At 39.3% G+C, this 13,680-nt stretch overlaps 2 protein-coding genes across 31 annotated transcripts; both read left to right on the top strand.

The window, feature by feature from the left end:
- The first annotated feature begins 1,221 nt into the window (after window positions 1-1,221).
- Window positions 1,222-4,810, top strand: LOC103712839 (protein REVERSION-TO-ETHYLENE SENSITIVITY1). 15 transcript variants are annotated; one of them, XM_039125250.1, is made up of 5 exons: window positions 1,222-1,445; window positions 2,346-2,435; window positions 2,943-3,025; window positions 3,123-3,499; window positions 4,022-4,810. In XM_039125250.1, the coding sequence occupies exons 4-5, from the start codon at window positions 3,164-3,166 to the stop codon at window positions 4,439-4,441; spliced, it is 756 nt and encodes a 251-aa protein (XP_038981178.1). In that variant the 5' UTR covers window positions 1,222-1,445; window positions 2,346-2,435; window positions 2,943-3,025; window positions 3,123-3,163; the 3' UTR covers window positions 4,442-4,810. The 15 variants fall into 15 exon arrangements, with proteins under 15 accessions (XP_038981178.1, XP_038981180.1, XP_008797714.1 ...); XM_039125251.1 differs by lacking the exon at window positions 1,222-1,445 and adding an exon at window positions 1,493-2,142; XM_008799504.3 differs by lacking the exon at window positions 1,222-1,445 and adding an exon at window positions 1,493-2,142 and having other exon boundaries at window positions 2,943-3,032.
- Window positions 4,811-5,999: 1,189 nt separating this feature from the next.
- On the top strand, window positions 6,000-13,295 carry LOC103712837. Of its 16 annotated transcripts, none has more exons than XR_003386752.2 (14): window positions 6,000-6,406; window positions 6,506-6,583; window positions 6,665-6,716; window positions 7,006-7,079; window positions 7,185-7,315; window positions 7,425-7,491; window positions 7,612-7,661; window positions 8,093-8,371; window positions 8,477-9,259; window positions 11,340-11,453; window positions 12,199-12,253; window positions 12,495-12,565; window positions 12,638-12,712; window positions 12,797-13,295. XR_003386752.2 is itself a non-coding variant. In XM_008799484.4 (14 exons), exons 1-13 carry the CDS (start codon window positions 6,112-6,114, stop codon window positions 12,667-12,669), a joined length of 2,400 nt encoding a protein of 799 aa, XP_008797706.2. In that variant the 5' UTR covers window positions 6,011-6,111; the 3' UTR covers window positions 12,670-12,712; window positions 12,797-13,295. The 16 variants fall into 16 exon arrangements, 2 of the variants coding, with proteins under 2 accessions (XP_026662641.2, XP_008797706.2); XR_003386755.2 differs by lacking the exon at window positions 12,199-12,253 and adding an exon at window positions 10,906-11,104 and having other exon boundaries at window positions 6,004-6,406; window positions 12,664-12,712; XR_003386756.2 differs by lacking the exon at window positions 12,199-12,253 and adding an exon at window positions 10,906-11,104 and having other exon boundaries at window positions 6,004-6,406.
- The last annotated feature ends 385 nt before the right edge of the window (window positions 13,296-13,680 follow it).

Genomic DNA, 13,680 nt, shown 5'->3' with positions numbered 1-13,680 from the left:
GGGAGCTCCGTGATATTTTGTTTTTCAATTTTATTGAGTGCATCCGTATACGTGTTATATAGATCACTCGGTCTAGAAAAAAAAAAAGAAAACAATGCCGCGGGGATTTATCTTCTTTCGTGATGTTGCCCGTTGGATCGTAATATGCACAAGTCTCAAAGTTTTTAAAACAATGATCAGACGGTGGATTCGGACGAAGGAAGGTGAATCCTTCAACCCCTATCCTTTCCTAGATGGAGTCCAATCCGCAGCACGCCCACGGGAAGCGGCCGCTCGGTCCTTGACACCACCATCCGCGGAACGGCAGTCCTCCGTCTCCGCATGGAAATTCCTCTAGGATCCCCTCCAATGCAAAGGGAGTAGCGGTTGAAATAAAAATATTAAAAAAATATTATTATTTTTTAATGTCAACTTACGTAAGAGTGCACGGAAATCAAAGAGCAAAAGTAAACGCCACCAAGGTGGTAGCCTAGTGGTACTGGGCAGCAATTCTAACCACAAGGTCCCAAGTTCGAATCACTGCGGCGACGATTAAATTGTGGACCGGAGCTCACTACTTTGGCCACTGCTTGGACTTGTGGTGTAGGACCGCTCTTGAACCGCTAGTAGCCGGGGTGGTGCCGGGTGTGACGTACTCACACGTGGGACTCGAGCCAGAGCTCAGAGGAGTAGCTGAGCCGGGCCCACGGGTGGGGAGGGTATGAGTAAAACCGGTCGGGGTGCCCAACACACGGCCATTTCTGCCCGCATCGAACATTCTCCTGGCGGGACGGGGGCCCAGTGGGGGCTGCTACGCGGGGATGGGCTTGTCCCTTCCTCCCCCTACCCCTTTTTTTCCAGCAAAAAAAAAAAAAAAAAAAAAAAGCGCAAAAGTAAACAAAAGAGATGGAAAATAGAAAACTTTTCCCGGTGGTGCATTGCATAGGATGCAACTTAATGGAACGTCCATACCATTCATCTTTTTATAGACGTGAATTCATATGTATCGAAAGACGCTGGTCGCCTTATATATGGCACGTCGTTTTGAAGACGTCATATGGACGAATTTAGCATGTGTTTTCTACTGGCTGCTTTGCAGAATGTACTCAAATTTGGGTTGTTGGAGATAAAACGCGGTTTTGAAAAAAAAAAAAAAAATCGCTTGATGGGGAAGTTATACCTATATAAAAAAAAAAACTACGGCTTTTTGAACTTTGGGGGGAGGTATGCTCCGTCCAGGTTCATGCACCTTCCCCACATCTCCTTTTATCACCGCCGCTCTCTCTCTCTCTCTCTCTCTCTCTCTGTGATACTTTTTATCGCTGTCTTCTTCGCCTATACGCTACCTCTACTTGCTCCGTTATCTCAGATCGGATGTTGGTGTTTAAATCATTATCCTCGTCCAAGAATAGAGACAGGAGACGTAATCTGCACTCAAAATCTTCTTCTTCTTGATCCGAAAAAAGGTCAGCTCTTATCCAATCTCCTTAACTTCGGTTAAGATTTGGTACGCATGTGCTGTGTTTCTCTTTTGAATTTGATTCATGTTGATGCTTCCGGATCGATCTTCTTCTTGTTAGCTTTGGAAGTTCTTTCTTGTGTGTGTGTGTGTTGGGTGTGAAGTTCTTTTGTCTGTTTATTTTTTTGTGTTGTCGATGCCCTAGGAGTTAAAGGGTGTTTGGATCATGTGGATTGGGGGATTCGACTAGCATGGAGAGAGAAGTAGAATTGATAGGTTTAGGTGATTAGTATGAGTGGATTCATGTCCATCAAGGGTTTGATTTTTATTTCTACGAAGACTACAAAGAAAAAATGGCAAGAAGGAATGCGCCGCTCGAGTGTATTGGATTAGAGAAGATGTTTTGGATATATGAAAACAATTTTAGGACCTGTTTGCTGAAAAATCCCGTAGGAATTGGAACCGTTGGTCTATCTATCTTGCATTTTCTAAAAGTCTGTCCAAATCCTTGGCTTTGGGATGCCGGAAGGGAAAAAAAATATCTATGAATATTTGGGCTGGATGGTATTTGGTTCGTACAGGGATATGCTTAAATAGACGGTCCAATACATGAATCCTACAGGATTTTCAGCATAATCCTGTAAGAATACCCTGGATCTCCTATTGGATTCTTTACTAACTGGACTCGAGGATACACACTATTGGTTAGTAATCTGTGGCTTTTCGTATTTTTAAACTATAGCCTGGTTTTCTGAACTATGGCTAGATTTTTCCACATAGCCAGGATGGGCGATACATGTCATGTCTCGTCGATTCATTATCTCTGCTTAAAATCTTTGGTTGGTTGCATCTAAAGTAGTCCATTTGACAAATAATGAATCTGATACCTGATTGTGAAATTATGTAGATACTTGTCATGCCCTGGGGCAGCCTGCTTGCCAAGTTGAAAATAGTGCTCCCTGCAAGCTTACTCTTATTTAGCCAGTGGTTGACCATGGTAAGCATGAACAATGTCTGAGTTCAGCTTTATTGTTGCTACAGAATTATAGACAAATTCAGTATGTGAGAATGTCTTTGATTGCATGTCAGGAGGATGGATCTTGTAGGCATATGCTGAGGATTTAGTCCTTAGGGTAGTTGTCAGGATTTTTTGAACTGAGCCTAAAACAAATATCATCTGCTTTTTTTTTTTTGGTTGCAGTTCCAAATAAATTGGAATTCATTTTGACAAAGGACCGCAATACATAGCAAAATGGAAACTATAACTGTGACAGCAGATAATGGGAATATGGGATCACACTATTATATGCTGCATTATGCACTTGACAAGAAGTAACTGATTATATAGTTAGATGCTAGTTAAGAAAGAAAAATTTAAATTTGATTTTTAAACTTTGTGTCAGAGAATATTTTGAACATGTAAAGTTTGCATGTCATTCTCATGTTCTGTCACCATCAAAAGTCATTTTTGAGTGTATGTTATTTATGCTAAATTATTGTACAGGTTAAATGCTTCCGAAAAAGGTCATCTGAGACAAAGCAGGAATGCATGAAAAAGTCCCATGGAATTCAAATGTTCACCGATCAGTTATTTGTAGTTGTGCAACCTGCTTTTTTAATTCTTTTAGGTGCCATTCTCAGTTTGAAGAAAAAATTAAGCATTCTTCTCCATATGCCGATGCAGAACATGAGTTGATTGAATGTTGCATGGGGTTTTAGCTCTATATGGCTATGTTTCGACAATCCAGTGAAGGCCGCATGTCTCCAAAAACAGTTCCAATGGAGCTTGAAGCTGCTGTTGACAGTGAGGATGCTAGTTCTAATCAAAGATTGCATGATCTGTGGCCGCTGGGTGAAGTGGACCCAAAGAGGGCAAGATTTCCTTGCTGCATCGTCTGGACTCCTCTTCCAATTGTTTCGTGGTTGGCGCCATATATTGGTCATGTTGGAATTGGCCGGGAGGATGGGGCAGTGCTGGATTTTGCTGGTTCAAACTTTGTTAGTGAAGATAATTTTGCATATGGAGCAGTTGCCAGATATCTTCAACTAGACAGAAAACAGGTACGATAGAGTCCCTAAGTTTCACAGTCCTTTCTTTCTTTTTTCTTGTTTGTGTTCACGGATCATCACAAGTTATGAGATTAAGTTGTCAATATCTTTTCTCTAAAATCTTTTAAATCAAACTGTCAATTATAGTTTAATTCATTCTCTTTATTCTATATTTTCTTCTGGCACTGTAGCATATCAGTTCATTGTAGTCCGTGGTTTTACAAGGTGCAAGATGAACAAAATAAATCAGCTAATCTCTGTGAGCACTGATGGATTCAAGCTCCTTGGATAAGCTGCAGCCCGTGGCACCAACAATTGGCACATCTGAGTTATTAGCTATAGCCTGTCCCAAGTAGTCATAGACTGGTGGGCATTTGTATCTAATGGACATGCTTTACAATATCACACCACTGGATTTCTGCAGGAAGAAAGCAATAAATTGATTAAGTTGAACTTAGGTTTCATGTTTACATATATGTGAAACATCGAGGAGACCCTGACTAACCTTTGATCTTTGTTGGAACCATTGGACAGTGCTGCTTTCCTCCGAATCTGGCGGGGCATACATGCGAGCAGAATTACAGGCATGCAGAACGTGGGACAGCAATCTCATGGGACGATGCATTGCACTCAAGCATGCAGCATTTCCAGCACAAGTACTACAACCTCTTCACCTGCAACTGCCACTCGTTTGTGGCCAACTGCCTGAACAGGCTTGCTTATAATGGGTGTGTGAGATGGAACGTGGTTACCTTGGCTTCTCTAATCCTGTGGAGAGGAAAATGGGTGGACGGCAAGTCCGTTGTCCGGTCGTTCTTGCCCTTTGTTTCAGTGTTATGCATTGGGATTTTGATGGCTGGTTGGCCATTTCTTATTGGGATGGCTGTTTTCTCATCACTATTGGTTGGCTGGTTTCTTTTTGGGATATACTGCACGAGGAGTTTGATAGAATGATTCCCTGTCATTTTTAGTGCGGGAAAAGTGAGGTGGATTATGAACAATTGTTCTGAACATTTTGTTTACCCTTACTTTCTATATATCTTAAAACAGTTGCCAATCAGCACTTATTATCCTAGCATTTCAGTGCTTCAAATTTTGAGACAGCGAAAGGGATGTTAACCTTTTAAGTACACTGATGTTTTTGTTCCCCACTTAGAAACATTATTGTATTTTAGATTGTTTATTTTGTAGTCTGTCATATATTTTTTTAATTTTTACTTTTCAGTGCATAGGTAGTCTAGGGGTGGCAATGCTTGATCGATTCAACCCATTGTAGATCAGATCAGGTTATCTGTCTAATAAAATGATTAAGAAGTTTGGATTTTTGACTGGCTTAATAAAAATATTGAGTTCAGATCGACATGTTTTAGATTTATTATTTATTGAAAATGATCTGTATTTTGTCTGATCTGACTTGATTGCCGATTTTTTTTGTTTTTTCCTATTTTTGCAAGCTGAGTGCTGCTTGGATGCTGTCATGTTTCCTGTGTTATTGTCTCAAGATCACCTTTCTAGGAGCCACTGTAAGCTAGCATGGACTTACTGAGTGCGTCTTGTTTGGTGTTGGATTTCCCGATCCTTCTTAGAATCTTAGGTGTTATTTGTTGTTGATCTCACTGCAGTCTGTTTCTTTAATCCTTGCTCACAGCTTTCAGTATCATGCAAGAAAGAAACCATTTTCTATATATTCAGGCCGTTAGATTCAAAAAAGTGAGGGGAAGTTTCTTTAAGACCCGTTTATGGTCATCGCGCTTGCTTTCTCTTGGCATGCTCTGATCCACCGTGGGGAACGGAGAACTAGAGAAAGAAATTGCGGTAAAATTGTAACTAAAGAAAGAAAAATTGCCGGAAAATCTTTCTGACTGTAGATTTCTCACCACTCCTCTTCCCGCTAGAGGGCACCTGCTCCTAGTGGTGGTGGTTGGGAGCATTCGTGTCGTATTATGAGGACTCTGTTTACTCTGACATTGGATATTTGTTGAACAAATTTTGGATGTTTATATAGAACTAAATAATTCAAAAAAAAAATCTTTGGGCTAGTCTTTATGAATGAGGTGCTAGGTTGTGACAAATAGTATCAGAGCAAATCTAGCTCATAATTTTTGTAGACTAGAAAATATTGCAGTACGAATTTTTTAGGACTGACCACAGACCGATCGTGGTGCTTGTGGTTAGATTTAAACTCTTAGCCTGACGAGGATGTTAGGACTTAAACGGAAAAAGAGTGCGAAGAGCCGTGCGGACATGTATTTAGTTCTATACCGATTATTTGGTAGGTAGATTTTAGGTATTTGTATAAGATTAAAATATCCAAATAATACTTGGATGCGGTTCTATATATATATATATATATATATATATATATATATATATATATATATATATATATATATATATATATATATATATATATATATATATATATATATATATATATATACATGTACAAGGTTCTGTGGATGGCTCATTCACTTCCTAGCTCCAGTTTTTGTTCTAATTCATGGGCTCACCCTTTTCTCCTGAAAGAAAATATCTCAAGTTTTTTTTAGTAAATCCTGATCACAGAATCGGAATAGGGAATTCGATGTTCCTCCTCCCATGCAACTCCAACTCCGGATAAGCCGATGCTCTCTACCTTTGCACCGACTGCCCAAAATTTTGGCCGTCTCCCTCAATGCTGGGGACAAATTTTGGGAGCTCATGAGCTCACGGCCTACGTTAAAACAGCAACAAGCGGGCCCTCATTGATTACGCTCGGCCACAAATCCACGCTCCAATATCCGCCACGATTCCAATTTTGGCCGTCTTCAAACAAAAACCTTACGGCCACCACCGGCAGACCGCGATCCTCGCCTGCGACGCCGAGCTCCGTCTCTCCTCGCCGAGACCCAACGATGCCGGGCACCATCCAAGTCTCTGGTAAGCAGTATGAACCCAACCACCTCCCTTAATCTCGCCGTTTATAATATAAACCGAGTCCACAAACGACTTGAGCCCGAAGCTCGCCTCGGATTGCAGTGCTGGAGTTGGTGGACCTCCCTCCACCTCCCGCGCCGTGCCCATCGGAAGCCAATTCCAGCTTCGTCTCTTTGAAGGGTGCGCCGTTTCCTCTCAATCATGTCCTTTTCTTTGTTCGGTTCTCTGCGTATCTTGTTAATCTTTGTTTGGTTGCTGCAGTTGTGATGGGGAAGAGAGAGTACCAGAGCGTGGGCAGAGGGCACTTCTTGTTGTGAGTGATCTTTCCCTTCTTACTTATCCTGTCTATGTTGTTGTTGTTGTTGGTTTTTTTCTTGGGGGGGATTGAATCCAGCTTTATCCTAGCATAGACTTGATATAATATCATCAGCTAGGCCTGTGCAATGAAATCAGTTTTGGACATTTATGATGACTGTATCCATCAATCCTATCAACACCGTGGATCAAATTTCTGGCTTGTGCGATGCCATAAAGAAACGACGATAAATGATGACATGTAAAAGAAAATTGTAGTTATCTTGGTGCTGACTTTGTGGGTGCAGCCCGGTGACTTCTCTGCGCGAGAATCTGATCTTGATGCTGCACGACATGGCGGGGAATTTGTTATCCCGGACAGGTCTTCATTATCTCAAATGGATCATGAACTATAAACGAAATCTTCGGTCACTATTGCTGATGAGTTTTTTTTTTTTTTTTTTTAACTTTTTTCTCCCCCTGACAGAGTTCAAAATCAGGTTGGTGGTGGAGAAGGGAATTTGGGATGATGTGTTTCCCCTAGAGGGCGGTGGAAGTGTCCGCATGAAGCTGCAGTTCGTACTTAGTGAAGAAGAACGCCAAAGGATTCATGAAATGGTATTTTGTGTTCCTTCTAAGTTCTAATGAAAGTTGTCAATCTTACCCAGTTTAATCATAAAAGTTGTCTACTTTGATGGATATACATTGAATGTTTTATAATTGTTAGAGGTACTCCGCACTAAAAAGGAAACACATGGAACTACTCAAGGGTGGCTGTGAAAGTCCTGTTTCTGGTAACATTACAAATTCAAATGATCTCCTATCAGATATTCCATGAATTCATTTGAAACAGTTGCTGCTGCTTAGTATTAGAAAGCAGATTACTAAAAGTTTGGTACCATATTGCATTACAGAACTTAATGCAGAAGGAGATGGGATCGGCCGGTTAAAGCAAATAGACCCAGTTAAGGATTCTTTCTCAGTGCAACCTTAGCTTTACTGTCTCATTTGAAGAATCAGTATATGAAGATTTAACTGGTTATAATAGCAAAAAAGATTTGGTCATGCATAGGATATGAGGCTTATGTGAGTCGAAGTACATACACATGGGTGCAGTTGTGTTTGTGTCTATATGTTTTTCCATTTCAATAAGCATCATAACATTTGTTTATGCATTTGAGTTCTTCAATGCTAAAGGTGGCTGTCAGATTTTAATTATATGAGGATGTTGCCACAATCACCCATCCCCCCTTCCCGCCTTCCCCCCCCCCCTCCCCCCCGGAACACACACACACACGCACTTGGTAACTCTTAATTACAGATGAATGCAGAAACCCATCGAGCAATCCACGTATGCAAGATCTTGAACCACACTCCGAACACTTGTTTGTGCAGGATGTCCCTGATTTTACTGGAGTAGACGAAGAAAAAAACAAGACACAAACAGCTCCTGGTGGTATTATAGAAAGGCAATTTTCTTCATGTGAAGGTTTGGATCCTCATATAGGATGCTTAGGATCCCCAATATCAGGGAATGTTACTACAGACAGCATTTCTGTTTCTGCTGAATTGGATGATCACATCTGTAGCCCCAAGAAGAAGAATTTGCTGGAGAGAGGTTCAAGCAGCAGTGTTAGGAAAATAATAAGTGCCTTCGAAAATAGTCTATTTCAGGTGATTTTTTCGATTTTACTATTTATATGATGTGGGGTCTGTCAGATTTGTATGCATGTGTTCTGTTTGCGGTTAGAGATGCTCAAGTATATGAATGAAATGCAGGGAACAGGATATCATGTTGGCCAAGGATCAGCATCACAGTCAAGCAAGCTCGAGAGTGGAGGTTCGACGAAGAGGACATCTTCAGAAGAAAGTGTTATAAGAAAGTTAAAATTTCCCCAGACCATGGCAAAGTCCTTTTCTGCAGAGATGCTCTCTGAGATTGATTCACAATGCAATCCGATGTTTGTCAAATCACCCTTTTTAAAGAAACAAGAAAGACTGCAGTACTTTAATAATGTTACCAGGCAGGAAATGATTGGAAAGAACAGACCTTTTCGGAACTTTGCAGCGAACCAGAATTTCAAAAGCTTTAAACCTGATAAACAGAAGTCTGTTGGAGTGGCAAATGATGGGAGCTCTTCTTTGGAATCTCTCCATACTGCACAGTCACATAATTCTAAGAACATAGATACTGTTTCAGAATCTGTCAACACTGAAAATGTTGTTAGCTTTGGTGGCTCTGCGGAACATATGAGTAAGAGAAAAGAGCCCATTTCTATTGAGAAGAAAGTAAACATGGGTTCTTTTCCAAATGAGTGTCATAGTCTGATTGCCTGCACTGTACAGAAAATTCCAGGTGAAAGGTCCTTAGTTTATGATGGTGAAAAACTGAAGGCTTTGGGAACCAGACGGAAACCTTGTGAAACTGAACAGACGGGCAGCCTGGGTGGATCTGTCAGAAACATCTCTGAAAGAGAAGATTCTCTAGCTAGCAAAGTTGGGAAAAGCCCTTTGATCATATCCAAGCATAGAAAGTCTAGCGCATTTGAGGAAAAACCAAAGGTAAATATTTTTCTGAAGGAAGCTTATAGTTTGGATGCACATACTTCTAGTCTGTGCACATGCAACCAGGGAAGTGCTATCAATGCATTTACAAATGAGAGTGACAGGAGATGCTATAGAAGTCATGTGGAGGAGCGAATTATTTCTAGAAACTCAGAATTCCTGGAACTCTTATCTTCTTATAGAGAAAAATGTTTATTTGGAAAAGTTGGTGTCTGGGTGCCACGTCATTTGTGCATTACTACTGGCAGTAAACAGTTGATGAATCTTGTCGAGTCTTGTAGTTTATGCCTAGGAACACCACCCTCAGAGAAAAACCCGTTCACAACGGAAGCTAATAAAAAGGTCCATATTTCTTTCTCCCAAAGTTCTGTACCTTTTCTTGTATGAATAGCTCTCCTTGAAATCTCGTCATTATATGAAATGAAATGACTCAGATGGCTATTTTAGTTTTCAACCATTTTCAAATTTGGAGAAAAGTAAGAGGCTAAGTTTGTTTAGAGTGCTACTGAGAAAGCGCAGGAGCGTACCAGTTGGAGGTAAAAGTGACTGATCAGATTTGGGTGGTTACAGTAGGGTTGCTACTTTAGTGAGGTTATCTCATACATGGGCCTGACACAATATTCATGTTGAGTCGGGAGCTCATATTTGGGGTTGCTAATGGCTCGAGCAACTTAACCAATTCAAACCTAACTAATATTTGTATCACTTTATCTCAACTAAAACAACTGAAATTGTTACTGCACAGAACAGATTATACTTGACCCAGCAACCCAACCTAAACTATTTCACATGTGCACACATGCTGCATGCCACATACGACAGACACATTCAGCATTACTCTATCTGTTTGCCTATCTATATCAATATGTAAATAAAGATAAAATAGATGTGGAAGCTTCCACTGTTATCCTTTATAGCAATGAATGGTGAAGAAGTTTCCACAAAGCTGACCCCTTTAGAGCTGGGATAAGGATTGTTCTCATGCTTTTTGGTTTTACTGTTTGAGTCAGATTGCAAAAATTTTGCAAAGAAATATTCATTAGTTGCATGTTATTAGACTAATAACTTATAAGAAAATATTTCCTGGCTAAAATTATGTATCTGTACCAGTGTTAGATAACTGCTGCTTAGAGAATGATCATTGGATTTCAGATGAGTAGAATCTTTGATAGCCATCAAGGAATGATCTCGAATGTTGCAAGGACTTTACATACATGGTATCATAAGGAACATAAGATTTTTCCCCTCTATATAATTATTATGCTGGTAATACATATAAACATAGCAAGCTGATATAGGTTGTTTTTGTGAATCCTTTATTGCTTTTTTATATTTTATATCCAACCAAAGTCTTTAGACTAGAAAACTTTCTTCAAATCTCTCATCGTGAGTTTCCATCTAAATCTTGTTGAATCTTCCCCACATGTCATATTGCCTTTAAACAGAAATAAAGCCTTGCTTGTCATTTCTTTCAAACTTTCTGAAGTGGTTTTCTCTTTCTTTATATTCTTGAGTTTCTTTTATGTACTCATTTGTACCATATTCTTCCTGATTTTACCATAATTCAAGCCCAAAACATTCATGTCCATTGATTGTAGTTGGTATTGCCTCCATTACTGCTTAACCTTTGATTCATATGGTAGAGGGCGAGCCTTGGTGCAATGGTAACGTTTCTCTATAGTGAACTAGGTGTCGCATGTTCAAAATACGGAAACAGCCTCTTCGCATGCCGGGGCAAAGCTGTGTACATTCGACCCTCTCTAAACTCTGCAGCAGCAGGAGCTTCGTGCATTGGAATGTCCTTCTTAAAATACCCATCCTATATGGCAAATATCTGAGAATGTAAGTGAACTAGTAAAATTATAATTCATCTATTGCATATAAATAAAAAAATGGTTTCTTCTGCCACATCACTTGTAATTTCAGATAACTATATATATCTGTATGAATAAATTCACTTCACTTTTATACTTTAAAATTTCAGATCTGATAGTTTTTTGGATGCAAGCTGCTAGTTTTTACATTAATCCTCTTAACATCAGGATACATTGCTAATGTTTAAAAAAAATATTTGCAGCAAAAGATGCACCTTGAAGTGACTAGAAACGAGAAGTTTTCATGTAGTTCTGAAAAATTCAACCATGAAAACAAAGTGAGCAATTCAAATTTTAATGGAATGTTGATTGAACAGGTAACTTTTTCTTCTTTATCATATTCTGATGTATGGTTTGATCTCATATGGGTGTTGTGTGATTTATTCTTGCAAATAATTCATTCTGCCCATACCATTTACATATTAGTTGATCACAAAGAAGCAATCACTTGCAGTTGTAAGAAATATCACATTTGTTGTTACACTATAAGTCATCGTCAATTTTAATGGTGTTTGCATTTCATCAAATGGTTCAGATAGGTTTTAGTAAACTCATCTAGTAGTTCAGTATAGCCTCTCCACCTCTCTATGCAAATGCTTCAGTTAGTTGTAACCCATAGATATGTTATTGCATCTTTTTATTGCTGTCTATTGGGACATTATGTGCTGTAGCATGGTATTTTTTCTTGATTATCTTGGCTTGTTTCACATACCCTTTTTGTTTTAGTTCCAACATCATCAAACCCCTATTTTTTTCGGTGATACATCATCAAACCCCTATGAGAGACACTTTTGTTTTAGAATGTCGTTCCACTTTTGTTCTTCTGGTTCTAGCTCCACAAAATGTTTGATATGTTTTAGCCATTTTCTGCTAGTGCTAAAATTAGTTTCAAGTTGCTGTTACCTAATAGATGGCTCTGATGCCTTTTGTTAGCATAGATGACTGATAATGATAATAATGTCTCACACACAAGCAAGCAGAGCTCACTAAACTTGATTGCCACTTTGTCCACTATCTTGAAGTGGACACTTTTTCTCATGCATCTTATTAATTATTATTCAGCTTGCAGATTCCTTCATGAAGTCCCCAACAAGGATGTCCAACGTCATTTTATATTGTATGTTATATGTAGTCTTTCTACTGCATTATTTATCTTGGATCTAGGAGTAGAATCTATCGCTCTTATCATTAATTTCATTGAGTTTGTAGATGTATACGTAAATTCAGCTGAAATCTTGTTGAGTTTATTACTAGCATTCTCCCATCATTCTTTTTAAGTCTGAACTAGTGATCTTTAGCCATGTATGGCTAATAACATGATATCCCAATACTGTACTGGTTTCCCCCTCCAATTACAGGGAGTACGAGTTATTGTTGTAATAGTAGCTTGTGCGACACTTCTTCTCAATACAAGATAAAGAAAGCCCAGGTCCGTATATAACTGTTACAGCTTTATGTCCAAATATACTTTCATCTGACAGCATGTCACGCTATGTCAAAGTTTTTTCTTGCATAATGATTGGGCAGTGCTAGCTCTAAAAGCAAGCAAAGGGGCAGTTATGGTGCTGCAAGACAGGTACTTCGAATTCTCATCTTACCGCTAGGCAATTAGCCAATGAAAAGAGGATGCAAATTTGAGTTAGCTTCTTGTGTATTTCAGATAATAAATGTCAGAAGTTCAGTCTATATGAATCTCTTCTCTCCAGCAAATTCTCCAATCACCAGTCAGGGACCGATAACTGAAGTTTTTTGGAATCAACTAAAGTATACTGAGTTTATAGAGCTTGGTTCTGAGTTGGTTTAGCCATCTCATTTTTCCTGTGAAGTTCTCGATGCTGATGGCAATGGAGATATGGTCATAAAGACCTCTCGAGTGTTGATGGATTATATGAGATGACTTCGAATCTGAGATTAAGGTGAAGGAACCATGTATCAAAGAGGTTTGGATCAAGAATCTCTTGATATCCATGACTTGGCTTGTGGACCTGATGAACTTAGAGCGATGAAATAAGAGCTAGCAACAGCAAAACCATTCCAAGGTCTATAACAATTCTTTTGTTTTTTTCTTTCTGCTGTTTTCTCTCCTGAGGGCTTCTCATGCCTGTTATGTAAAACAAAACAATGTTGATGAAAAAAAATTAGATTTTATCTTTCCAAAATAGGGCAGTTATTCAACCAAATGCAAAGGATATCTCAGCAGACGATGAACATATGATTCATGGCAGAAGCATGGCAGGATTAATTTTGTCTGGTTGCAGGAAAGCAAATAAAAATCATGGAAGCCACTTTCAAGCGTCTAGAAGTATCAGTAGTGTGCAAGGTCTTCTTGAATTCAATCCTTCTGCAAGATCCAAGCCAATTAAGTTGCAATCAAAGTCTTGAATGCGACCCAAGCGAAGATTGTGCTGTTTTCTTGGCCTTTTTTTTTTTTTTTTCCGACCTAACCTGACCTGATCCAAACCAACCAAACACTAGTATACCCGAGATCTATTTGAGTTGTGTATGTAGCACGCTCAGCCCCACATGCGTCTCTTAATGAAGTGC

The sequence above is a fragment of the Phoenix dactylifera genome, chromosome 4, assembly GCF_009389715.1.
Source record: "Phoenix dactylifera cultivar Barhee BC4 chromosome 4, palm_55x_up_171113_PBpolish2nd_filt_p, whole genome shotgun sequence".
Lineage (NCBI taxonomy): Eukaryota > Viridiplantae > Streptophyta > Magnoliopsida > Arecales > Arecaceae > Phoenix > Phoenix dactylifera.
This window is presented reverse-complemented; position numbering and strand designations above follow the sequence as displayed.

What these genes read in the sequence shown, in the direction of transcription:
- LOC103712839 (XM_039125252.1), top strand. Translation starts at nt 3,164, where the DNA reads ATGGCTATGTTTCGACAATCCAGTGAAGGCCGCATGTCTCCAAAAACA. An exon ending in TTCAACTAGACAGAAAACAG is followed by an intron (nt 3,500 to 4,021) that starts GTACGATAGAGT and finishes ACCATTGGACAG; the next exon opens with TGCTGCTTTCCTCCGAATCT.
- LOC103712837 (XM_008799484.4), top strand. Translation starts at nt 6,112, where the DNA reads ATGCTCTCTACCTTTGCACCGACTGCCCAAAATTTTGGCCGTCTCCCT. An exon ending in GGCAGAGGGCACTTCTTGTT is followed by an intron (nt 6,717 to 7,005) that starts GTGAGTGATCTT and finishes TTGTGGGTGCAG; the next exon opens with CCCGGTGACTTCTCTGCGCG. An exon ending in TCGAAAATAGTCTATTTCAG is followed by an intron (nt 8,372 to 8,476) that starts GTGATTTTTTCG and finishes AATGAAATGCAG; the next exon opens with GGAACAGGATATCATGTTGG.